The sequence below is a fragment of the Salvelinus sp. IW2-2015 genome, linkage group LG17 (assembly GCF_002910315.2).
Source record: "Salvelinus sp. IW2-2015 linkage group LG17, ASM291031v2, whole genome shotgun sequence".
Classification (NCBI taxonomy): domain Eukaryota; kingdom Metazoa; phylum Chordata; class Actinopteri; order Salmoniformes; family Salmonidae; genus Salvelinus; species Salvelinus sp. IW2-2015.
The window spans coordinates 16,651,588-16,678,257 of NC_036857.1; the positions used below are offsets into that span (position 1 = coordinate 16,651,588).

General features: G+C 43.9%; 2 protein-coding genes across 4 annotated transcripts in view; one reads left to right on the plus strand and one right to left on the minus strand.

Moving 5' to 3' along the window:
• The window catches only part of fam131c (family with sequence similarity 131 member C), an 18,875-nt gene extending 17,658 nt beyond the window's left edge, over positions 1-1,217 (plus strand). The window contains exons 5-7 of the mRNA XM_070447732.1: positions 442-540; positions 740-819; positions 901-1,217. Of these exons, the coding sequence (XP_070303833.1) occupies positions 442-540; positions 740-819; positions 901-1,014 (293 nt within the window). The 3' untranslated portion in view covers positions 1,015-1,217. The remainder of the gene's footprint in view (positions 1-441; positions 541-739; positions 820-900) is intronic.
• On the minus strand, positions 1,192-22,867 carry clcnk (chloride channel K). 3 transcript variants are annotated; one of them, XM_024005177.2, is made up of 19 exons: positions 22,426-22,867; positions 20,802-20,933; positions 20,499-20,627; positions 19,648-19,787; positions 19,426-19,503; positions 19,264-19,339; positions 18,898-19,023; positions 18,243-18,327; positions 16,477-16,578; positions 16,224-16,308; positions 15,887-16,048; positions 15,029-15,098; positions 14,630-14,740; positions 14,038-14,254; positions 13,566-13,699; positions 9,235-9,305; positions 9,024-9,104; positions 8,797-8,883; positions 1,192-2,826 (listed from the first exon to the last, which is right to left on the minus strand). In XM_024005177.2, exons 1-19 carry the CDS (start codon positions 22,589-22,591, stop codon positions 2,788-2,790), a joined length of 2,091 nt encoding a protein of 696 aa, XP_023860945.1. In that variant the 5' UTR covers positions 22,592-22,867; the 3' UTR covers positions 1,192-2,787. The 3 variants fall into 3 exon arrangements, with proteins under 3 accessions (XP_023860945.1, XP_023860946.1, XP_070303999.1); XM_024005178.2 differs by having other exon boundaries at positions 8,980-9,104; XM_070447898.1 differs by lacking the exons at positions 1,192-2,826; positions 8,797-8,883; positions 9,024-9,104 and having other exon boundaries at positions 9,230-9,305; positions 15,887-16,010.
• Positions 22,868-26,670: the final 3,803 nt, after the last annotated feature.

Consider the following 26,670-nt stretch of genomic DNA (forward strand, 5'->3'; position numbering starts at 1 on the left):
GAAAATGTAAAAAAAGGGCCCGATCCTTTTACGATGAATACACTAACTGTATGTCGCTCTGGATAAGAGCGCCTGCTAAATGACTGAAATGTAAACGTAAAATGTAAAACCACAGGTAGACCAGTGTCTCTTGTTCCTGGTTCACTTTGTCACTGTTGCAGGGGCACAACTTTGGTTTTAGAAGTGGGGGGGACATATATAGATTTTTTTTTTTTTTATCCTGTCGGATGAACACTCCAAACAGGCTATCCGACCACTCGGAGCCGTCCACATGGTCCTAAAACACACCGTTGCTTTGTTTTCCTATCACATTCCAATGATAAAACTGGGGGAACAGTTTTACCCCCGTCCCCAGTGAATGTTGTGCCCCTGCACTGATGAGGGATGGAGCCGGGAAGCCAGCGGGCGGTCTTCTTACCCATATATCCCTTGGTTTCTCAGGAGTAGCAGAGCAATTTGCATTGGCTGAAACGGCCATGAATGTCTGGTCGATGTACAAAGGTCCAGAACAGCTATCCTCCAGCATAGACCCTCTGCAAGGTACTGACCATTCACTGACCAGTTCCACATTAAAATAATCCTTGTCAAATGTGGAGGCTTCTTGTATTTAGTTAAATACCATTTCTAACCCATCTTTCCACTTCTTTGTTTCACTAACTGTTTTAGCCCATGTTGTCATGTTCTCTCATGTAATAACCCCTGAATGACAATTTCTGTTTTGTCAACTTCCTGTCCCCAGACAGCCACTTCATGTCTCACTTTCTGTTAGACGTTGGCAGCGTTGGGCTCCCTCAGCAGCTCTACAGTATCCACACAAAGGCCAACAACAACTACGATGCTGGCTACCTGGGGCCTCCACACCCAGTCTTTTCTGTTTCCCCCATATCTCCCCCCTCTCAGCCAGACAGTGAGCGGCGCCCCCCAGAGGACGGGAGGACTGGAGCTTCAGAGGCCACCACCGTTCAACACGTAGACAGCAGTTCCCTATATGAGGATGAAGTTTTTTACAACTAGCAGAACAGAAGAGAAGACACTGTTTGGGGGACACTTCCATCCCCACCTTTAAAAACGGAGATGAAACAGAAGCACTAATTTTGGACCGGTGATTGATCAAAATTCATGTAATCTAAAACACAAAATGAGGAATAGTTCTCAGAAAGGAGAGGAATAAGGAATTGGGACGTAGACATATCTGAGTGAGACTTTTTATTTTCTGTTGAAATGTACAGTTTTTAGACACAGATACAGTGTACGTAGAACCACCTGTAGCCTTTGAGAAACTTTTTTGAATGTACAACATTGTAAATTGTCAAATCATGTGAACCATGGAATTGTACATAGGAAAATACATCAGCCAAGAATCCCTATTCTTCTTTGCGTATATATTGTGTGCATTGTACCATAATACGTTCAATTATGTGACACGTATGGTGGAGTGGCTCGTACACATTGCAGTTTTTGATTGAATCCAATTTCAATTAGATGGACTGAAAAGATAGATATGGTAATCAGAAAAAATTGCCACAATGAAATGTCAAGCTTGAATTAGCGTTACACTCCAGAATGTCTCCACTCAGGGTCTTCCTATAGCTCTCTGAGACAGGAGAGAGGGAGAGAGAGTAGGGTGGCAGAAATAATGTCTGTACCCAATGATCTGAGTCCCCATCTATGATTAGCCATTATTCACACTTGTCTGCCAGGGAGAGAGGGAAGAGGGAGCAGAAGGAAGGATCCAGGGAAAAGAGAGAGTGAGAGAGAAAGAGAGAGAGACAAGGATATAAAGGGAGACTAGAATATTACCGTTATCTCGCCCCTTGTTCTTTCAATAGACATTTACACAATGCTGTATTACACATTGGCTCTGTGCTTTTGTTCCCCTGTTGCAGCCCTACAATGTCCAATTGCAGAGATGGCAGAGGTGTAACTGTGTTAGAGCTGTCAAATCGCTGAGCAGCTGCTCGCGTTAAAGTTCAGAACGAGAAAGTGTAGGCTATATATCAAATTGAAAATCATTAAACAAAATAATGAGTATTCCTATCAGCCTAATTGAGGTGTAGATTACATCTCACATTCCAGTGTTCGAACTTGTAAACAAGGCTGCATGGGATTTCTCTTAATGCGACTCCATTTAGCCAATGGCAATGTCCGCTTTAGGTATAATGCCGGAAGACGCTTGTGGATTTGATAGCTCTAACACAGTTCCACCTGCGACACCGCCAAAACAACCACTATGTGTGTGTCGGTTACCGTGGATCTCATAGAATCTAGCCCTAAATCAGACCTGTACAACAACAATGGGTCCTTCTGCTCAAAGTGAAAAAGGACTGAATTGAAGGGAGAAAATTACTGGGAGCAACAGATAAGTAAATAATGGCCTGAAGCAGAAGAGAAGTTGTTTGTGGCATCACAGAATCCACTATTGGTTGAAATTGCTCTAACTCACAATAAGGCATAAGAGCACATGCTATATCCTGATAAATAACACACTAAGGCTAAGGGATGTTCTTGAGCACGACGTGTAATTACTTTGAATATCACAGTGTCCTTAGAGATATCTCTAGGTCAGTAAACAAGATAATCCAAAACCGCAAGGGAGTTACATCTCCTAACGACATATCAATAAGCTCTAATAACTGTTATGAAATAGGCTTCAGCAGAAAATAACATTGGTGATTAGCAAAAAGCTTATCATTACAAAATTAAGACAAAGTATCGTTATTAGCATTATGAGAATCAATATTATTCGGTGTAGTTAGGGATAGGTCCTTGTTGGGAGTAAATAATAGCTTAGAGGTCATCAGCCAAATCTGCCATCATTCTCTTCATCTGTGAGAAAGATAGAACAAGAGATAGAGAGAGGGAGAGAGAGAAAACAAGAATGAGAGCTGATGGAGATGTACTGTATATGTATTAGTATGGCTGTGTATAGAGATAACATACAGTACCAGTCAAATGTTTGGACACACCTACTCATTCAAGGGTAAAAAAAAAAAAAAATTATTACTATTATCTACATTGTAGAATAATAGACAAGACAACAAAACGGTGAAATATATTTTAGATTCTTCAATGTAGCCACACTTTGCCTTGATGACAGCTTTGCACACTTGGCATTCTCTGAACAAGCTTCATGAGGTAGTCACCTGGAATGCATTTCAATTAACAGGTGTGCCTTGTTAAAAGTTAATTTGTGGAATTTCTTTCCTTAATGCGTTTGAGCCAATCAGTTGTGTTGTGACAAGGTAGGGGTGGTATACAGAAGATAGCCCTATTTGGTAAAATACCAAGTCCATATTATGGCAAGAACAGGTCAAATAAGCAAAGAGTAACGACAGTCCATCAGTACTTTAAGACATGAAGGTCAGTCAGTTGCTTCGTGGTCTTATGGAAGAGTTCCATACCTTGGCCGAACGCCATGACCAAGTGTTGAACACATTGCTGGAGCAATTCCGCGAGTCTGTTAGGCAACCTACCACGACGGTAACCTCCCAGCCCCTCAGTAACCTGGCTGTTAGCAGCGCCGCCTACCCGGTCACCTCGGTTTCCCGGGAACCCCGCTTACCTCCCCCGGAACGCTTTGATGGAGAGTTGGGCACCTGTCGGGCATTTCTAGCTCAGTGTTCCCTCATCATCGAGCTGCTGCCCTCCTCCTTCCCCTTGGACCGCTCTAAGATAGCGTACCTCAACACGCTGATGTCCGGAAGGGCTCTTGCGTGGTCTACGGCAGGCAAGAGGAGTTCGATGCTCCATTGTCTGGGACAGAGGCTGCCCGGAAGTTACTCCGGCAAGACTCCCGCAGTGTGACAGACTATGCGGTGGATTTCCGCACGTTGGCAACTGAGAGTGCCTGGAACCCAGAAGCGCTGTTCGACATGTTCCTGCACGGAGTATCGGAGGAAGTAAAGGACGAGCTTGCAGCCCGGGATCTACCGACGGATCTCGACTCGCTCATCGCCTTGATCATTTGGATCGATTGGCGACTACGGGAACGAAGGAAGGAGAAGAGATTCAATTTCACTCGCCCGTCCAAGGATTCCACCTTGCCTCCGAGGCATCCTGGAAGTCCCTGACGGCTCCGTTTCTGAGAGAACCAGAGGCCACCCGAGTTCCCCCAAGAGTCTCCGAAGACTGCCAATTCACCTCTTCCCGAGCCTATGCAACTAGGCAGAGCTAGGCTGTCTCCAGCTGAATGACTATACAGGCTTCACACTAAGAGTTGCCTGTATTGCGGGACTACTGGTCATTTTGTCTCCACCTGTCCACTAAAAGACCAGGCTCACCTGTAGGAGTGAGTACTCTGGTGGGCAATACGGAGAACTTTTCCTCTCCCCTTACTCGCACCCCTTTTCATGCCATTTTGCTGTGGGGGAACCAGTCAAAATCTCTGGGGCCGATGAGAGCTGGTCTGCTGGTGCCATCATGGGCTGGAGCCTGTTCTGCCATGCCCATTGCCTGAAGTCAGCGCAGCCTGCCCCGGAACGTCTTCCTGGGGGCTCGGAAGTTGCCCCGGACCTCTCCACCATTCCCGTGGAGTACCAGGACCTGTTCAGTAAGGCCCGGGACACTTCGCTTCCACCACACCAACCATATGACTGCGGGATTGACCTTCTCCCAGGCACTGGGTGTCTCCCAGGCACCACTCTGCCCCAGGGACAACTGTACTTTCTTTCAGGTCCAGAGACCCAGGCGATGGAGACCTACATTAAGGACTCCCTAGCTGCAGGGTTCATCCGTCCTTCTGCCTCCCTCGCCGGCGCAGGGTTCTTCTTGTGGAGAAGAAGGACAAAACCCTGTGCCCGTGCATTGACTACCAGGGTCTCAACAACATCACAGTGAAAAACCGCTACCCCTCATCTCCTCGGCCTTTGAGCTACTCCAGGGGGCCACCGTGTTCTCCAAGCTGGACCTACGGAACACCTAACACCTGGTGCGGATACAGGAAGGGGACGAGTGGAAGACTGCCTTCAACACAGCAAGCGGTCACTACGAGTATCTGGTCATGCCATTTGGCCTTACCAACGCCCCTGCTGTGTTCCAGGCTCTGGTTAACTTCTTTGGGGTAGGGGGCAGTATTTTCACGTCCGGATGAAAAGCATGCCCAGAGTAAACGGCCTGCTACAAAGCCATTAAAGCTAGAATATGCATATTATTAGTAGAGTTGGACAGGAAACACTCTGCAGTTTCTAAAACTGTTTGAATGATGTCTGTGAGTATAACAGAACTCATATGGCAGGCAAAAACTTGAGAAAGAATTCAACCAGGAAGTGGAAAATCTGAGGTTGGTCGATTTTCAACTCAGCTCCTATTGAAGATACAGTGTGATATTGGTAATGGTGCACTTCCTAAGGCTTCCACTAGATGTCAACAGTCTTTAGAACCTTGTCTGATGCCTCTACTGTGAATTGGGGCCCGAAGCAGAGAGGAATGAGTCAGAGGTCTGCCAGCAGCCACGAGCTGACCATGCGCGTTCACATAAGAGTTTGCTCCCGTTCCATTTGCTTTTCTGAAGACAAAGGAATTCTCCAGTTGGAACATTATTGAAGAATTATGTTAAAAACATCCTAAAGATTGATTCAATACATCGTTTGACATGTTTCTGACTGTTACGGAACTTTTTAACATTTCGTCTGCTTTTAGTGAACGCGCTTCGTGACTTTGGATTTGTTTACCAAACGCGCTAACAAAAGTAACTATTTGGACATAAATGATGGACATTACCGAACAAAACGYACATTTCTTGTGGAKGTGGGAGTCCRGGGAGTGCATTCCGACGAAGATCATCAAAGGTAAGTGAAGATTTATAATGCTTTTATGACTTTTGTTGACTGCATAATATGGCGGCTATATTTGTGTCTTGATTGGGCTCTGATCGCCGACCTCAGATTATTGGATGGTTTTTGCTTTTTCCGTAAAGCTTTTTTGAAATCTGACACAGCGGTTGCATTAAGGAGAAGTGCATCTAAAATTCCATGCATAACAGTTGTATCTTTTAGCAATGTTTATTATGAGTATTTCTGTAAATTGATGTGGCTCTCTGCAAAATCAAAGGATGTTTTGGAACTTCTGATCGTAAGGCGCCAATGTAAACTCAGATTTTTGGATATAAATATGAACTTTACCGAACAAAACATACATGTATTGTGTAACATGATGTCCTATGAGTGTCATCTGATGAAGATATTCAAAGGTTAGTGATTAATTTTATCTATATTTCTGCTTTTTGTGAATCCTCTCTTTGGCTGAAAAAATGGCTGTGTTATTCTGTGAATAGGCACTCACCTAACATAATCGTTTGGTTTGTTTTCGTCGTAACGCCTTTTTGAAATCGGACACTGTGGCTGGATTTACAACAAGTGTATCTTTAAAATGGTGTAAAATACATGTATGTTTGAGGAATTTTAATTTTGGGATTTCTGTTGTTTTGAATTTGGCGCCCTGCAGTTTCACTGGCTGTTGAAGAGGTGGGATGCTAACGTCTCATGTACCCTAGAGAGGTTAAGTTACATCCCTGCGCCTTCTTCTCCCACCGCCTCAATGCCAATGGATGGGAACTACGATGTGGGGAATCGTGAGCTTCTCGCGGTGAAGATGGTGTTGGAGGAGTGGAGGCACTGGCTGGAAGGGGCGGAACATCCGTTCATTGTGTGGACCGACCACAAGAACCTGGAATATCTCTGCACCACCAAGCGCCTCAATTACAGGCAAGCTCCCGGCTTCAACCCCAGAACCCGAGACCATCCTTCTCACCTCATGCCTGGCGACGGCATTCAGCTGGGGAATAGGGAAGCAGGTTGTGAGGTGCAGCATTCCCAGCTGAACCCAGTGGGGGCCCAGATAACCGGATGTTCATTCATGACGCGGTCCGCTCCTCGGTCCTGGAGTGGGCCCACTCCTCCAGGCTTGCCTGCCACCCAGGCTTCCGGCGGACACTGGCCTTTGTGCGACAACGCTTTTGGTGGCCTACCATGATTCCTGATGTCTCCGCGTTCGTCGCCGCATGCACGATCTGTGCACAGAACAAGACTCCTCGGCAAGCTCCGGCTGGTCTCCTTCAACCTCTGCCTGTCCCTCACGGTCCCTGGTCTCTTTGTCATAGGTCTCCGCCCGTCTGATGTCTACACCGCCATCCTGACTGTAGTGGATCGGTTTTTCTAAGCCGCCCACTTCATTCCTCTCCCCAAGCTACCCTCTGCCAAAGAGACGTCACAGCTCATGGTGCAGCACGTCTTTCGGATCCATGGACTGCTAGTGGACATGGTCTCCGACCGGGGTCCTCAGTTCTTGTCCTGGTTCGGGAAGGTGTTCTGCACACTCATTGGGTCGTCAGCCAGCTTGTCCTCCGAGTTCCACCCCCAGTCCAACGGCCAGTCAGAGCGAGCCAACCAAGACCAGGAGACGACTCTGCACTGCCTGGTCTCCACCAACCTCACCACCTGGAGCCAGCAGCTAGTGTGGGTCGAATACGCCCGCAACACCCTTCCTTGCTCTGCCACGGGTCTATCGCCCTCTGAGTGTTCCCTGTGGTATCAGTCCCCGCTCTTCCCTGAGCAGGAGGAAGAGGTCGGCATACCTTCGGCCCAGATGTTTGTCCACCACTGTCGTCGTACCTGGAAGAGAGCCTGGTCGGCCCTTCTCAAGACTACCTCCAGGTATCGACGACAAGCGCATCGCCACCGGACCCGGCTCCCCGGTATCGTCTCGGGCAGAAGGTATGGCTGTCCACCCAGGATCTTCCCCTCTGGGTGGAATCCTGCAAACCCCCCCCCCCCCCCGGTTTATCTGCCCTTTCCCCATCTACAAGGTCATTAGTCCCTCTGCTGTTCATCTTCTGTTGCCCCATACCCTCCGTATACATCCCACTTTTCATGTTTCCAGAATTAAACTCATGTTTCACAGCCCTTTGTCTCCTGTTTCCATTCTGGACCTTTTGCAACCTACCTGGATTACTGACCTCTGCCTGCCCTTGACCTGTTGTTTTGCCTGCCCCTGCACGAGTAATAAACTTTTGTTACTTTGACACTGTCTGCATCTGGGTCTTACCTGAAATGTGAAGGAAAGGAAAGGAAGACCCAGAGTTACCTCTGCTGCAGAGGATAAGTTCATTAGAGTTACCAGCCTCAGAAATTGCAGCCCAAATAAATGCTTCAAAGAGTTCAACTAACAGACACATCCCGACATCAACTGTTCAGAGGAGACTGTGTGAATCAGGCCTTCAAAAGGACAATAACCCAACACACCTCCAGGCTGTGTAGGCGCTATTTGACAAAGAAGGAGAGTGATGGAGTGCTGCATCGGATGACCTGGCCTCCACAATCACCCAACCTCAACCAAATTGAGATGGTTTTGGATGAGTTGGACCGCAGAGTGAAGGAAAAGCAGCCAACAAGTTCTCAGCATGTTGTGGGAACTCCTTCAAGACTGTTGGAAAAGCATTCCAGGTGAAGCAGGTTGAGAGAATGCCAAGAGTCTGGAAAGCTGTCAAGCAAGGCAAAGGGTGGCTGCTTTAAAGAATCTAACATGTTAAATATATTTTGATTTGTTTAACACTTTTTTGGTTACTACAAGATTCCATATGTGTTATTTCATCGTTTTTATTTCTTCGTTTTCAACGTTATTCTACAATGTAGAAAATAGTAAAAATAAAGAAAAACCCTTGAATGAGTAGGTGTGTCCAAACTTTTGACTGGTACTGTATGTCTCATAGAATGTGTAGCTGTCTCCATTCCTCTAAGTAGGAGTGGTAATGTCTATGTGTGTGTGTGCATGCGTGGGTGCGTGTCGGGAAGCACTCGTCACCTCTGGCCATGTGACAACACCAGATAGCCTCCCCCTTTCAGTCACAAACAAGCTCTCGCCACACAGCACGCTGAGGACGCCATGAGCCTGACACAAGTGAGAGAGAAGAATTCACTGACAGATGAAACGGACACACGTCCAGCTGAGACGGAGGCTGGCCATATATTGACACCATACACCTACACAGATGTGTCCCTGACAAGTGAGTGTCTCCTCAAACTCCTCACCTCCTGGACAGTGGTATCAGGAGAAAGCTGGACAGAAACAGGCTGAATAGAGCACATATCCACCAACTGTTTCTTCAATACCTGATAAATAAAGTAATGTAATGTCATGTTTAAAAACAGAATGTGACATCTTGTCAATTTCAAAACACCTAATAAGAGTGATAGACTCACATAGCATTCTTTGGTTTCCTGGTTGAATCAATCCACTGACCTTATTGTGGTTGTGGCATAGAAATGTCTGCAGTTCCGATCTGTTAATTGATCCCAGAAGAATCCGTGAGTCTTCAAACCAAGAGCGAAGCATAGGACAGGGACGAACACAATTAGTTATACAATACTGCAGTGTTATTAACACAATATTCTTTCAAATGAATACAAATGAATACATACAAATGCCTCCAACTTATTTCATTGCTGTCATACATCTCATCTGACCTGATGGACCTTTTCTCACATATTTCTTAATTCCCCATCTCCTATCACAGCACTGTCATATCAAACTGAGACAGTAAAAGCTTTTACATAGTTCATAATTTCTATCTCATGCCCATAGCAACATAGCGACTGCCAGTTGACGTACAACAGGCACTTCCGGGTTGGAGCGAGTAGTCGCATTTCGCTTCGCTCCACAGGTAGTATTACATTTCATTTCATTACAGTACAACGGTTTGATTTGTTTGATCTTAGCATTTTTTTTCTTAGCTAGCTACATAGCCGTCTTTGTATCAAAGATAATTGTGTAGTTTAGAGTAATTATCGAGGTTAGCTAGCCAGCTATTTTCGTCCTTCTAACGTAGTCAACACTGCTAGCTAGCCAGCTAGCCAACTTCTACCGAATAGCAGCACTGTAGAAACTATTACATTACAACGGAACGACTTGATTAGTGTAGTGTTAGCTAGCTACATAGTTGTCTTTGCTGTCTTTGTATCCAAGATAATTGTGTAGTTTAGAGTAATTATCGAGGTTATCGAGGTTACCTAGCCAGTTATCGAGGTTACCTAGCCAGCTACACTTTCAAACAAAGTCAACAACGCAACCACTGCTAGCTAGCCTACTTCACCAGCCAGCAGTACTGTATCATTTTAGTCAATAAGATTTTTTGCAACGTAAGCTTAACTTTCTGAACATTCGAGACGTGTAGTCCACTTGTCATTCCAATCTCCTTTGCATTAGCGTAGCCTCTTCTGTAGCCTGTCAACTATGTGTCTGTCTATCCCTCTTCTCTCCTCTCTGCACAGACCATACAAACGCTTCACACCGCGTGGCCGCTGCCACTCTAACCTGGTGGTCCCAGCGCGCACGACCCACGTGGAGTTCCAGGTCTCCGGCAGCCTCTGGATCTGCGGCCAACAAGGCAGAGTTCATCTCAGCCTATGCTTCCCTCCAGTCCCTCGACTTCTTGGCACTGACGGAAACATGGATTACCACAGATAACACTGCTACTCCTACTGCTCTCTCCTCGTCTGCCCACGTGTTCTCGCACACCCCGAGAGCTTCTGGTCAGCGGGGTGGTGGCACTGGGATCCTCATCTCTCCCAAGTGGACATTCTCTCTTTCTACCCTGACCCATCTGTCTATCGCCTCCTTTGAATTCCATGCTGTCACAGTTACCAGCCCTTTCAAGCTTAACATCCTTATCATTTATCGCCCTCCAGGTTCCCTTGGAGAGTTCATCAATGAGCTTGACGCCTTGATAAGTTCCTTTCCTGAGGATGGCTCACCTCTCACAGTTCTGGGTGACTTTAACCTCCCCACGTCTACCTTTGACTCATTCCTCTCTGCCTATCCTTCTTCCCACTCCTCTCTCTTTTGACCTCACCCTCTCACCTTCCCCCCTACCACAAGGCAGGCAATACGCTTGACCTCATCTTTTACTAGCTGCTTCTTCCACTCAATCTCATTGCAACTCCCCTCCAAGTCTCCGACCACTACCTTGTATCCTTTCCCTCTCGCTCTCATCCAACACTTCCCACACTGCCCCTACTCGGATGTGTCCCCGCCGTCCCAAACTTCGCTCTCTCTCCTCCCCGCTACTCTCTCCTCTTCATCCTATCATCTCTTCCCCTCTGCTCAAACCTCTCCAACTATCTCCTGATTCTGCCTCCAACCCTCCTCTCCTCCCTTTCGTATCCTTTGACTCTCTATTTTCCCTATCCTCCAGCCGCTCGTTCCTCCCCTCCTGCTCCTGGCTCGACGACTCATTGCGAGCTCACAAAACAGTCTCCGGGCAGCCGACGGAAATGGAGGAAAACTCGCCTCCCTGCAGACCTGGCATCCTTTTCATCTCCTCCTCTTCTACATTCTCCTCTTCTGTCTCCGCTTGCTAAGCCAGCAATTCTACATCTCTATATCCAAATCCTCCAAATCTTGCCTCTAACCCTAGGCCTCTTTGCCACCTTCTCCTCCCTCCTGAATCCTCCTCCCCCTCCCTCCCTCCTCCCCTCTCTGCGGATGACTTCGTCAACCATGTGAAAGAAGGTCGACGACATCCGATCCTCGTTTGCTAAGTCAAACGACACCGCTGGTTCTGCTCACACTGCCCTACCCTGTGCTTTGACCTCTTTCTCCCCTCTCTCTCAGATAAATCTCGCGTCTTGTGACGGCCGGCCGCCCAAACAACCTGCCCGCTTGACCCTATCCCCTCCTCTTTTCTCCAGACCATTTCCGGAGACCTTCTCCCCTTACCTCACCTCGCTCACACAACTCATCCTTGACCGCGGCTACCCCTTCCGTCTTCAAGAGAGCGAGAGTTGCACCCCTTCTGAAAAACCTACACTCGATCCCTCGATGTCAACAACTACAGACCAGTATCCCTTCTTTCTTTTCTCTCCAAAACTCTTGAACGTGCCGTCCTGCCAGCTCTCTCATCTCCTCTCAAATGACCTTCTTGATCAAATAAATCAGGTTCTATCGATATGTAACAGCATCAACTGAGAGCTGCTTCTCTGTCTGTCACGGAGGCGCGCTCGCACTGCTAAAGCTAACTCTTCTCCCTCTCTCCTCATCCTTCTAGACCTATCGCTGCCTTTGATACTGTGAACCATCAGATCCTCCTCTCCACCCTCTCCGAGTTGGGCATCTCCGGCGCGGCCCACGCTTGGATTGCTCCTACCTGACAGGTCGCTCCTACCAGGTGGCGTGGCGAGAATCTTTCCGCACACCGTGCTCTCACCACTGGTGTCCCCCAGGGCTCTGTTCTAGGCTCTCCTATTCTCGCTTACACCAAGTCACTTGGCTCTGTCATATCCTCACATGGTCTCTCCTATCTTTGCTATGCAGACGCACACACAATTAATCTTCTCCTTTCCCCCTTCTGATACACCAGGTGGCAATTCGCATTCTTCTCATGTTCTGGCAAGACAATCAAGTTGTGGATACGAGACACCACCTCAAGCTAACCTCGGCAAGACGGCAGCTCTTTCTCTCCCGGGAAGGATCTGCCCGTTCCATGATCTCGCCATCACGGTTGACAACTCCATTGTGTCCTCCTCCCAGAGTGCTAAGAACCTTGGCGTGATCCTGGACAACACCCTGTCGTCTCACTTACACTCCAGCGGGTGACCCTGTCCTGTAGTAGTGTCTTCTACAACATTCGCAGAGTACGACCTGCCTCACACAGGAAGCGCGCGGTCCTAATCCAGGCCCTTGCATCTCCCGTCTGTACTGCAACTCGTCTGCTGGGCTCCCTGCCTGCCATTAAACCCTACAACTCATCCAGAACGCCGCAGCACCGTCTGGTTTTCAACTTCACAATTCTCTCACGTCACCCCGTCCTCCGCTCTCTCCACTGGCTTCCAGTTGAAGCTCGCATCCGCTACAGAACACCATGGTGCTTTGCCTCGAAGCTGTAGAGGGAACCACCTCCGTACCTTCAGGCTCTTATCAAGCCCAACACCCAAACAAGGGCACTGCGTTCATCCACCTCTGGCCTGCTCGCCTCCCTACCTCTGAAACACGAGTTCCCGCTCAGCCCAGTCAAAACTGTTCGCTGCTACTGGACACCATATGGATCTGAACTTAACACTTCACCCTACAACGCCCCCCACGATCACACCAGTGATCAAATGCACACAACCACATTCCAGAGAAACAACCTCAAATCTCTCAAGCACCTCTTTAAGGAATACCTAGGATAGGATAAAGTAATCCTTCCAACCCCCCCCCCCCTTAAAAGAGTTAGATGCACTATTGTAAAGTGGTTGTTCCACTGGATATCATAAGGTGAATGCACCAATTTGTAAGTCGCTCTGGATAAGAGCGTCTGCTAAATGACTTAAATGTAATAAGTGATAGTTGGGTTGCCATTAACTATTGTGGAATATTGTCACAGGGACCCTGACCATATGTAGGACAAAAAACCTTCAAACTAGGTTTAATTAAATGTTGTAAGTCTGTCCCAGTAAACAAGGCAAGGGAGGGCAGCTGTCGTTTTGCCATCAGAATCACCCATGCGGCAAACCGCTGTTCTATCACCATCAGGTGGACAGGGGCTTGCCGCTATGCTAATTATCTCTACTAGTTTTTGAAGTGGGTACACTCACCCAGTGTGTCAACCACAGGGATCTGTGTCTGGCTGCAGGTGTTGAGAACCTGCTGAACCTCCATTGGCCCAGCTGCCCTCTCCAGCACTGGACCTCCAGGACCCAGGACCTTCCCTATTGGGACAGAGGAGAGCCTGGGGGAAACAGAAGATCTCTCATGTCAATAACTGGGGTATTTAGTTTGATTCACTTATGAAATGCAGCTGTAGTCCAATCATTTAAGGAGGAGCCATTAACATGTGTGGGTAGCTGTAAAATGTTTGAGCGGTTTGAAAACGTGTCTCTTTGATCAAATCTTTGGTTTTCGCATACACTTTCTTCAGTGCTTGCTGTTGCTACTGAACTAAAACATTTTGTTGACAGAAAGTTGTGTTAAAAAAAGATGTTATCTTTGAATAACCAAAATAAAATCTTTAAGGAATGTTATGATAATGTTCTGTGCTAGCTGGGTAATGTGTCCTGTGTGACTCACCTTGGGCAGACCTTGAGCAGGGAGGGTAAGTGCGGGAGCTTCTTGCTGATGGAGAGGGCATCGTAGAAGGATGGCCGCTGCCCAGAGCGTGCCAGGGCATTGGCCACCAGTGTGGCGAGGAGAATGGGTGCGGCGTGAGTGGACTGGCCGGTCAGCTCCAGAGCCAGGAGAGCAGGGGACAGCGTGTGTGTGACCGCCCCTGAGAATGCTGCTGCACCTTAGATGATACAGCATGGACAATACAGTATAGCTCATTGCCCATGCTTTAAAGGATGGAACCTTATGTCATCCATGTTTCTATCTCTATTTGATAGGTATGCTGAACACTCTAAATTCTTAATTTAGATCAAACAAATTAGAACTTAGCCCAGTCTGTTTATTCTCTCTGGCCAAATCCTTATGGAATTGTCATGGCAAACATGTTTGAAGTGACAACAGATGCATGTAGGAGTTGGCAAGAGAGAACAAACAGAATTTCCCTTCTGAAATTATTAGTTCATCATTCTGTTTCCAGCTGCTAACCATGTAAATAACGATACCATTGTTTATATTTATCAATTTCAAATGACATGTCTGTATACAATTAGTTTACCAGCCAGTGCATAGCCTCCAGGGTTGATTGGATTCCTGTCCTGGTCTAAATAGACACCATTTTGGGACACAAATGCCAATCCTTCCCCGAATAAACGTCCTATAGCAGCACCTGACCAACAGCAACAAATACAGGGACAATTGTTAACATCAAAAATGTAAATGAACACACATTACTTAGTATTGGGTGGCGATACTCATCGGCAGTTTGGTCACATGTTTGGCCACATGATTTGGTTATTCTCCCCTAGCCTAAGTGCCAGTCTGTTTGTGCTATCATAACATGGCTTTAACTATGGCTTGACAATGACATGGCTTGACAATGACAGCAATGGAGTTATCATTAGCAAAAGAGCACAAACATATCTGGGACCAGGCTGATTTAACCCCTCTCACTTACCATAGATAAAGACAGGCATAAAGTATCCGGCTGGCAGGGGTAAGGTGCATGCCAACACCAGCATCCACAGCTCCACAACAGAAACAATGAAAGACAGTGGAAGTCAAACATTCTGCTCAAATATTCAAGTATTGCATTTCAACTGTCAGAATGACTGTAATTATTGTGATATGAATAAGTCATAGGAATCTGTATGAGTGTAAACATTGCCTTGAGAATCAGCTGAAATTTAACTATTTAAATTAGCTTTCCACAATTGAACCATTTAAATGAGCTTTTCCACAATTCCCCCCCCCATATAAAAGCTTTTTCACACAGATGTACTGATTCACAGTCCATGTACAAAGCCAGAGTAGTGCACAACGGTCAAATTAATGTAAAGTGCCAACCCCAATGTCCGCCAGAGGGCGCAATTATGTCTTGTATCGTTTTCACCTATGGCGTTCCAACTTGTTCTTCCCAGACGTGATACACTCGCGACAAACAGCCACATAAAACATCCTCCATTCAGGCTGCAAAGGTGTCAGTTTCCTCCTAAACTATCTTTAATTCCGAGCAGCCCTAAAAAACCTGTGAAAAATATGCAGACCCTTAAGATAATGTTTTATGTGGCTGCTTGTCGCGGGGGTACACGAGTGTATAACCAGCTGGGCAGATCAAGTTGGGACGCCAGAGGAGAAAATTACTAAAGGAATAATAGCGCCCTCTGGCGGACCTTGGGGCTAATATATTTGCACTTCTGCTTTCGTTAACAGCATCTCTTGTGAATTCGAGATAAAGGTTTTACAAATGTTTTCATATTATTCATATATAGATTACTCTTTCAATTCTATCCATTATTATTTTTCTCCCATGTACCTTCATGAATAGGAAGAATCCCAGAGTGAGGTATGGATTCCCTGAAGGAATCCACTCTGACCAGGGACACAAGTTTGGCTGCAAAACCACAGAGGCATTGTGGGATTGAGAGGTCCACTGCCTGCTGTCCAGAAGGGAAGAGAGGAGCTGCTTAATGGTGAGCTGTGGTAGAAAAACAAAGCACCTTCCTTCAGCAGGGTTCACCGAAGAAGAAGAAGAAGAAGCTGGAGACTGGGCAGTAGGAGCCTTCCAACTTATCCATTCAAAATAACAATCCTGCGACAATAATTTCAATGTCATGTCTTGTCAATGTTGTCTCATAAAAAATCCTCCTCACCTTGGAAGCCATATATTGACCGGCAGAAAGAGGGAAAGTCACAGAGGCCAGAAGGAATACCACCATAGCGGAGTATAGGGCCTTCCTAGAGAGAGAGAGACATCCAAACAGCATCTTATTATTTCATGGAATGGATCAACAGTTAGATCAACATCCAACTTATCATCATGCGGTTATATGTTTTTGTGTAATATAAAATGGCTGATTCACAGAAAAATCTACAATGGAGTGTTTCTAGACACAGGTTGCTCACTCAGTCGACAAGACTTTGATTAGGATTTTGTTTGTCTTTATGAACAGCAGTATCCAACGGTGACAGAATAGGTAGACACAGCTACCTGCTCCGCACAGAAGCCTGATTGGGGAGATAAAGAAATACACAGTTAGAGCTGCAGGAGCATACAGTACCAGTCAAAAGTTTGGACACACTTACTCATTCAAGGGTTTGTCTTTATTTTTACTATTTTCTACATTGTAGAATAATAGTGAAGATATCAAAACTATGAAATAACACATATGGAATCATGTAGTAACCAAAAAAGTGTTAAACAAATCAAAATATATTTTAGATTTTAGATTCGTCAAAGTAGCCACCCTTTGCCTTGCAATAGCACAGGCAGCTATGAGCAGTTGGAAGTCATTGAGAGAGGGGAAAGAGTGAAATGGTATAGTCTACCCAGAGAAAAGGTATGGTGGAGAAAAGCTCATAGGTATAATGGTAACATATGGAAGCAAGACAAAGTTGAACATTTGCAATCTAATGAAAGCTGAACAACATCACTTACTCTGATGCAACGATTACATGAATAACAATGATTTTGAACACTGTAGATGAACTATAAATATAGAACACAGCCCCCGAAGTGACTCATCAACTGTATGCAAGGTTTCCTTTGTGTTTGTCAGGATTTGGCCAGGATTGTTTTGGTCACTAGATGCCCCCATTGCGCCTTTTTTMAACCTTTTGTTTTTTCCCTTGGTCTAATTATTATTTGCACCTGTGCCTTATTTCTTTGCAGGTATTTAAACCCTTAGTGTTCCTCAGTTCTTTGCTCAGTGTTTGTATGTTAGCACCCAGCCACAGCCATGCTGTGAACATATATTTCTCTTGTTGGATTTTCCAGAGGTACTCTGGTTTTGTTCTTGTTTATTTTTGATTAGTCTTTTGAGGTTTGTTTTTTCCTGCTGTTCTTACCACTTTGTGGATTTTCATTGTATTTTGGAGGATGTCCATTTTTTTCTCTTGGCTTTACTTTGGACGTTGTGGATTTATATTTTTTGCCTGAAGATCTTTTACTTTGATTAAACCACCGTCTCTGCTGTGTCTGCCTCATCTTCTGGGTTCTGCCGACTATTAGTGACTGTTTCTCACACCGGGTCCTGACAGTGTTGTCTTAGGAATGCTGCATTATCTCTCCAAACCCCATTTTCCCACATTTCTGTGATGCAGAAGTTTTGTTGTCTTTCAATCATGTAGTACTGATATCTGATTGGAAGTTGACTCACTTAACAAGTCAGATGCTTATAAAACGTTCTAAGCGTCATTGTCTCCCTCTCTTTCTTTGTTCCTGACCTGTGCTGGTGAGATACACTCTCTCTTTCTCTCTCCACCCCATGGACTCTGGTGGCATGGCCTTTCAGACTACTACTATAACTACTAATCTCTCTCGCTCTCTGGTCATGCCTAGAATAATGCTTTGTAATGATTGTTAATGCGTTGTAACTTAAGCTTTATGCCTTGTATGTGATTTCATTAATTTTACAATGATATTAAACATCTGCCTTTGATATAGACAATTCATATTCCCTTCTTGATTGTCTGTTCCTGTAGCTCTTTAAGCGTATTGGTTGCATATCGCTAAATCATTTTATGGAGTCAGATCATTTATTTAATATACTTTGTCATATTAACTTTATAGTCGTATTATGGGTCTCGTGTGAGGTATACAGTATATACACGCATATCAAATATTACCCCASTACAGAAGATTCACCAACATAGTGACAAAACAGACTTACCCCAATATTGCAAAGACCGGAATCTCCAGTGGGTAGAACGGCAGGTCATCTGAGAAGCTGGTTTGAAACAAGGCCTGAAGAGTCTCTGGAGGAGGCATAGAACACAGTCTGCTACCCCATCACTCTATACTACTGCACACGACTCTCTCTTGGCCTTTCGTAATCAAATCACTATATAATGCATATCTAGATTCAGTACTAAAACAATTACATTAGGCTTTGACCCTCATAGACGGGTTAGCTGAGAACGCCACGAAAATGATGAGCACGCTTCAGTGGGGCAGAAGGCCGTGTGTTGTTGTGATTCTGGATGCCAGATAGTGATGACAAGAAACTGCCATGTGGGGAACCGTAAGTAACTCGTTTCAGTTAGTTTTATCTTGGTCTTGATACCATGTCTTGTTTTGAGGTGTTTTGACTTATGTCACGTCTATGCTAATATGGAAAAAACATCTCTAGCTAGCTAACCAATACAGTAACAATGTATTTGAGAAACAAACAGTGCTCATTGTGCAATTTTATTTATGTTTTCAATAAATATTGGAGATGACTAAACAATCCGCCTAAAGCTCTAAGGTGTGGTGATAATGGAAGCCATCTTGGTCAGAGATACATTCCAAACATGTATTCTATTTAATTCTATTGGTCACCTCACCTTGCTCGCCGCTCCACATGGAGAGCAGATGGAAGGTGAGCGCTCCGCAGGCCGCCGCAAAGAAGCATGGGCAGTAATCTTTTAGGGCGAAGTGAGAGCTCATCACCTCCACACTAAACAACACACCTAGGAGAGAGGAGGGAGAGAGAGACAGGGGAGAGGGTGTGGGGGAGGCAGTACAGAAAAAGAAGGAGGACGAGAGAGAAGGGAAAGCGAGATGGGAAAGGATCGAGAGGAGAGATGTGCATGTCAATTTCACACCTCAGAGAGAGACAGATGAAGTGAGGAGATACATTCAAATAAAAGATACTCGAATTCTAATACTCTATGCTAGATACTGTATGGTGATGTGACTTCTATACACACCACTGATAGGGGCCCCGAAGCAGCTGGCTACTCCAACAGCAGCAGCCACGACCAGCATCGCTCCTTCAGTTCTCTCCTATAGAGAAAACATGGAGAAGAGGACATGAGTACACAACATATTGCCCATTTGTGGATCTTTTTTCTTCTGTAACACAGTATTACCTCCTTCTCACCACGGAGAACAGTGCAGAGTTGGTTCAGATAGGCTCCCACCATGGTGGAGAGATGCACAAATGGACCCTTTAAGTTGAAACGGGGAAATAAACTTAGAAAAACCCAGGAAATTAATAGAGTGGGAAAAAACATTATTTGTGTCTGTGTGCATGAGAGGAGAGCGAAAGAGAGAGAGAAAGTAAAAAATAAGAAAAAAGAGGAGTATCATACCACTTTTCCCAGGAAGACAGTGCTGCCGGCTGCCAGTGTGCAAATGAGACCCACGTATTTGGCAAATAGGTTGGTGAGGGACAAGTAATGTGGCATGTCCACACCAGACAGTATGGTCCTCACCTCTGGAACCCCAGAACCTAAAGGCGGAAAGCCAAAGACAGGAGCCAACCAGGGGCTTAGACCTTTAACCTCAGTGGACCTGTGTGGTATCATTTTTTCCAACCAACAATTTTTTCCTACTCTGCACATTACTGTGATTTTGTACAAAAATGCAATATCATTATTCTTTTAAAGCCTGTTGCACAATGATATTTCACAGTTTTCTACTTGTAGACATACTTTTTTTATTTTTATGTTCTACTTGTAGACATGGTAGCAAAAAGTTATACCAAACAAATGATGACAGTCTCAAGTGTTAGTTTGAATCTAAGCAGTCCTCATATAGCCTATAGGAGATGACCAATAGCTTGTCAATCCCTTGCACTAAATGTAGAAGCTGAGAAATACTGACTAGGACAATGTCACTAATTATTTCATGGTAGGTTCATCAATTCAATGATGTTTGACTTTTTATGCCTGCCAGACGTATTGTTTCGTAGGTTCATCGAATAGATAGTGCTTGACTTTTCTGTTTGCCACTAATTATTTCATAGTAGGTTAATCGATAAGATCATGTTTGACTTTTTCTGTTGGCTACATAGCTCTAAATGTCGTTCTGTGGATTTGGAAAATACCCAAATTATTTTATTTTCCTGTCAGTTAATGTTTATGTAACTTGGATAAAAACACCATGTTTTGACTTTGTTACATTGTCATTAACAAGGCGGGACAAATTATTCAACTCCTACCTGCTGAGAATGGACAGATGCTTTGAGAGAAAGATGTGGATAGAGCAGAGAGTGAGACTGGGTACAGGGTCCAGCACAGGAACTGCAGGAGACAGTGGCCCTCCAACTGGCTATACAACCACTGGTGAGCTACAATGAGAGAGAGAGAGAGAGAGAGAGAAGAGAGAGAGAGAGGAGAGAGAGAGAGAGAGAGAGAGAGAGAGAGAGAGAGAGAGAGAGAGAGAGAGAGAGAGAGAGGAGCATCACTCACCCAGCTACATACTCTATACTGAATGTTTGTGCATATGTGTGTGTGTTTCTAACCTCGAAGCAGCTTTGCCACACTCAGGTCCATGAGAAAACTAAGGAAAGCAGTCAGAACCCCGAGAGCAGCGAAACAGTACCACTCCATACCCATCAGCGAACCCATGACACATCTGACCCTCACCAGAAAGTCTAGACAAAGAGCAACATGTGTTAACTTAGCAGACTTACCACAGACAAAATGGTAATAGAACACACCGACAATACATGAAATAAGAGCAGATTACCCTTGAAGTAGGCACTTACAGTATTTCTCAATCCCGTACAAGCATTTTTTGGGACAATGTTGTCGATTTTCAAAACAGAGTCCACAAGACATAGAACTCTGTGGTCTTTTGCAAAACAGTAAATGTGTTTCAAAATATACTTGCCTCAACACATAAATGCATCATAAATAATCAAAACTGTATTATACTGTCAAAACTGCAAATACATTCAACAAAAGAACACAATTGCAAAAAGATTAATGCAACCATACTTACAGCATCTCCAGAGTTCAAGCAGACAAACCAGAAAGTTAGTTTGTTTAAAAAAAATCTCAGTAGATCAATAAAAACAGTTTGCAGTCAGTAAATCAACATGATCAAAATTGGAAGTACAACTATCCAAAGTTGCAGAATTATGGGCAATTACTCTCATTTTATGCGTATTTCACCAAACAATTTCATACACATCAAATAAAATATTATTACTTATAATAATAAGTAATATTAATATTAATTATAATATTAATATACAGAAACACAATCCACAATAGAAATAAGGACAGGTGAATACAATGGAGGAACGCAACCGATATGAATTTATAGGCCTCAGCAAAGCAAATCTCTTTAATGGAAGGTCACAATGTTGGAGATGATGACTTAGGAGTGGGTCAAGTTACTTAGAAGTAACCAACTTTCTCTGCATCTCTGCATGTCCACAATATTGTAAAGAATCATAAAAATAAGACAGTCCCTATTGCCTAGATCTTTCCCTATATTGTATATTGTATGACACTACTCAAATGGGGTGATTTAGAATTTATTAAAGTTGTATTTACTGATTGTCGGAAACAGTGAACACATTTACACACATTTCTCTTCTGATGGCGAGGGGACGTACTAAAGTTATACTGTTACATAAACACTTAACAGTGAATTTTGTATTCACTGATGACATTTGTATTTGCAGAAGGTGAGCTTTTGGGGCGGCAGGTAGCCCAGTGGTTAGAACGTTGGGCCAGTAACCAAAAGGTTGCTGGATCAAATCCCCTGGCTGACCAGGTAAAAATCTGTTGTTCTGCCTCTGAACAAGGCAGAACACTGTTCCCCGGTAGGTTGTCATTGTGAATAAGAATTTGTTCTTAACTGACTTGCCTAGTTTAAATAAAGGTTAAAAAAAACATGAGATATGCAAAGCAGTTACAAAGACAAGAAAATGATTTGATCTTTGCTGTTCTGCTATAGATACATTTCAATAGAGATCCAAAAATTGCTTGTACGCAATTGAGAAAAACTGTAACATTATATAGATTAAAACTGTAACATTATATAGATTAAAACTGTAACATTATATAGATTAAAACTGTAACATTATATAGCATCGATCGGTGGGAAAAAAAAAAAAATCCCTTTTGCCTGACCTTTTACCCAGGAGCGGGACCATTTCCATGGTTTCCACGGCTGCTCATCGGTGAGGATTAAGAGTCGTTGTCCCAGTATGGATTCGTCCCTTTGATTTTGTAGCTCTACGTCCTTTTTTTCTCCTTCATTGACTTTTGCTGAGTCAATATGTTGGACGCAGTCCATTTGCTTGAAGCTGTTTGTGGAGTTGTTCAAGTTCCACAAATGTGTTCTGAATTTTCTATTTTATACAGTTGCTTGGGTATTTCAATGGTTAAACTTTGTAACAATCATTTTATCATGTAATTTAATTTTAAACACCTGAACATTTCTGTACTAATATATATTTGAAAGAAAATGCATTTACCTAATTCACAAGTGTTCTGTGAACTAAAAGAATAACCAAAATCAAGTATGTCACATCATTTGAATAAAAATACAGAGGACTTGCCTTCAAGATGCCTGTGTGGTATTGGTGTGTTCTATTCACAAATTAGACCACTTCTAATTAATTACCATACTGGTCATGGGTGGAAGACCCCATTTGGAATATATTAACCATTTGAAAGAACTCAATGTTCTCGTCCCAAATGGCACCCTATTCCCTTTATAGTGCACTACTTTGAGCAGGGCCCATCATGCTCTGATCAAAAGTACTGCACTATATAGGGAATAGGGTGCCATTAGGGATGCAGTCAATGTGAGGAATGCCCTTCACCTGCCATTGCTGCAGGGTGTGTATTCCTGAGTTTTTATTTGCAACTTTTGTACTTGATTAACTTCAGTTTCATATGCTTATATTATTCTAAAAGATTGTTGAAAACAGAACTAGCCTCACAGCGCTAACTAAAAAATGATTTGTACCTCAAAAATTGGTTTATATGTTCTATCTCAATGTGTCTCAGTGTTTGAAAGAGACCAATATGGCCAATGGGTATTATGTATTTGGAAAAAGTATTATTTGCAACATCTAATATGGGTAACACTTCTTATGAAATATAATGCCTTCTGTCATCTCACAGTATGACTTGCTATAAGCATTTGTAACAGCCCACAGTCCTTATCAAATCAAATCAAACTTTATTTGTCACATGCGCCGAACACAAGTGTAGACCTTACCGTGAAATGCTTACTTACAAGCCCTTAACCAACAGTGCAGTTCAAGAAGAGTTAAGAAAATATTTACCAAATAAACTAAAGTTTAAAAAAAATTAAAGTAACAATAAAATAACAATAACGAGGCTATATGCAGGGGGTACCGGTACCGAGTCATGTGTGGGGGTACAGGTTAGTCGAGGTAATTTGTACATGTAGGTAGGGGTGAAGTGACTATGCATAGATAATAGACAGCGAGTAGCAGCAGTGTGCAAAAACAAATGGGGGGGGCAGATGTCTCATAGCATAGAAAGTGTTACATCCAATATGACCCTCACTTTACCATGGGTGAGAATGTGAGTAGTAGAGCAAGGAAGTTATATGGGAGACAGTTGGAGTCTGGAGAGAGGTGATAGAAACAGAACACCTTAGTTGACCTTCTGTATGTGTCTTGTTTGTGCATATTAAAGACTGCTGCTTTAAAGCTCCTCAGATGTCACAAGTCACTTTCAACATGAAAGAATGTGCATGAAAAATATAGGAGCCTTCGTGTAAAGGTTTGGTTTCTGGTCACCTGCTTTGAAATTGTTACTGGAATTTATTCAAGCAACCTGCCAATGTCTCTTTCTCTTTTCTCTCTCTCACCTCTGCTCAAGGTCTGTCTCTTATACACATCTAGATGTGTATAAGAGACATCACACACACACACACAATGTTTTTCTTCCTCTTTCCCTTAAGCCCCCTTCAGTCACCCTTTTCCTTTAGTTTTCAATGAACACTCAGCAGTCAGTGTTATTTTACAGCTACCGGTACGTATGTGAATGACACCCCATTCTGATTTCTCAAAAACTCTATACTGGTCTCCATGGAAACACCACAATGAAGTGAACATGAAAACTGATATTACAAGTTAGTAACTTTCCTACATTGGTGTTTTTAAATAATTGATGAAGGTTTTTAAGGCTGATTCCCTGACCTGTCAATGTTTTTAATTAGCTGTTTTATGATTTTGTTATACTCTTGTGAATTCTATGTTTTTTTTACTAGATTACCTGTAGTTTTTCATGTTGTCTGTCTGTAATTGTGTAATAACTTGGTGCTGCCTATCTTGACCAGGACGCTCTTGAAAAAGAGATTTCAAATCTCAATGAGCCCTTCCTGGTTAAATAAAAAATAATCATAATCTTGGTTGGAGCTCTATTGCTCTCTTCTATGTTTCGGGACCAGTGGCAGTCAGTCAGTCAGACACACAGTGGGACAAGGAGAATGGGAGCCTTACTGTATACACTAAGTATACAAAACATTAGGAAAATCTGCTCTTTCCATGACATTGTCTGACCAGGTGATTGACGTGTTCAATCCACGTCAATCAGTGTAGATGAAGGGGAGGAGACAGGTTAAAGAAGGATTTTTAAGCCTTGAGACATGGATGTGTATGTGTACTATTCAGAGGGTGAATGGGCTAGACAAAATATTTAAGTGCCTTTGAAAGGGGTATGGTAGTAGGTGCCAGGCGCATCGGGTTGAGTGTGTCAAAAACTGCAACGCTGCTGGGTTTTTCACACTCAACAGTTTCCCGTGTGTATCAAGAATGGTCCACCACCGAAAGGACATCCAGCCAACTTGACACAACTGTGGGAAGCAGTGGAATCAACATGGGCCAGCATCCCTGTGGTGACTTGTGAGCCCCTCAGACCTCACAAGTCACTTTCAATATGAAATAATGTGCATGAGAAATAGGGGAGCCTTTGTGTAAAGGTTTGGTTTTTGGTAGCCAGCTTWTAAATTGTGACTGGAATTAATTCAGGCTCCCAGACAAAGTTAACAAAGTTAATTTGTATCTTCCTCTTTCCCTTAAAGAGCAACTGCCCCTAAAAAACAACTTCTCATTCAGAAAACAGCCTATGTGACATCAATATGAGTCAGAAACATTTATTCTACTGTCAGAATTGACTACAACGTGTAAATAGGAAAGTCAGTCTCATCCAAAACAGAGTTTTGAAGGTTTGTTTAAATGAAGGTTGGGTTTGTTTCAATCCTGCCCACATGCCCACAGCTGGCAGAACACAAGTAATCATCAATTTAGAGTGCAGCTGCACGTGATCCAATCGTAATGCCATGGTACATTTCTTAATTAACCAAATCTAAAATGAGGCCAAATCAGGAAGTGCAGTTGCACTTTAAGCCCCCTTCAGTAATATTTTACAGCTACGTATGTGAATGACACCCTATTCTGATTTCTCAACTCCGTACTGGTTTCCATGTAAACAACACAATGAAGTGAATGTGAAAATTGATATTACAAGTTGTATGATATTACAAGTAACTTCCATACAAAATAATCTTGGTTGGAACTCTAGTGCTCTAATCTGTTTTCGGGACCAGTGGCAGTCAGTCAGTCAGACACACAGTGGGAGAGTGAGAATGGGAGCGTTATATAATACATGGCAGCTGAGACAAACACAACCACATGCCCAAAAATAGGAATGATATTAGTGTGTGTGTGTGTGTGTGTTAGAATGTCTATGGGTCTATGTGTCTGTGTCTGTCTGCTGTGCACATTTCCCACTATCTAAAACACATGCCTTGTGCTGGTCATAGCTAATGGCGTCAGTGACCTCTCCAGAAGTGACTCAATGTCACTGATGAGACACATGAGTTACTGGGCTGTGTGTATAAGGTTCACTTTTAATGTGCGTTCCCTCTCTTAATGCCTCAGAACAGCACATGCTGGGAACGATAACACTCCCTCCCTCCCTGTCTTTCGCTCTCTCCCTCCCCGTCTCTCTCTCTCCCTGTCCATCTCCCTCTCTCTCTCTTTTTCTCTCAATCCCTCCTTCTCTGGCAAACTGCTCTTTCTGTCTATGTTAGTTTCTCTTCCCAAATATCTCCCTCTCCAGCACCCTTCATCTTTTTCCCTTTCCCCCCCACTCCCCTCTCCCTCTCTCTCCAACTCTCTAATCTGTCTAGAATAGAAGCCCACTCAGACAGGTCTCTTGACTGGTGACATGGTCAGTCTCTGTGGGGAGGTGGTGAGTTGCTGAGCCGGATTTAGACGATTAGCAGTGGACTTAGCATTTACACTGATAGGATGGAATATGAGTGTCACTGTGCAGTAAATTGTATAATTGGAGTCACTTCAACGTGACCTTAAAGGACAGAGCAAGAGA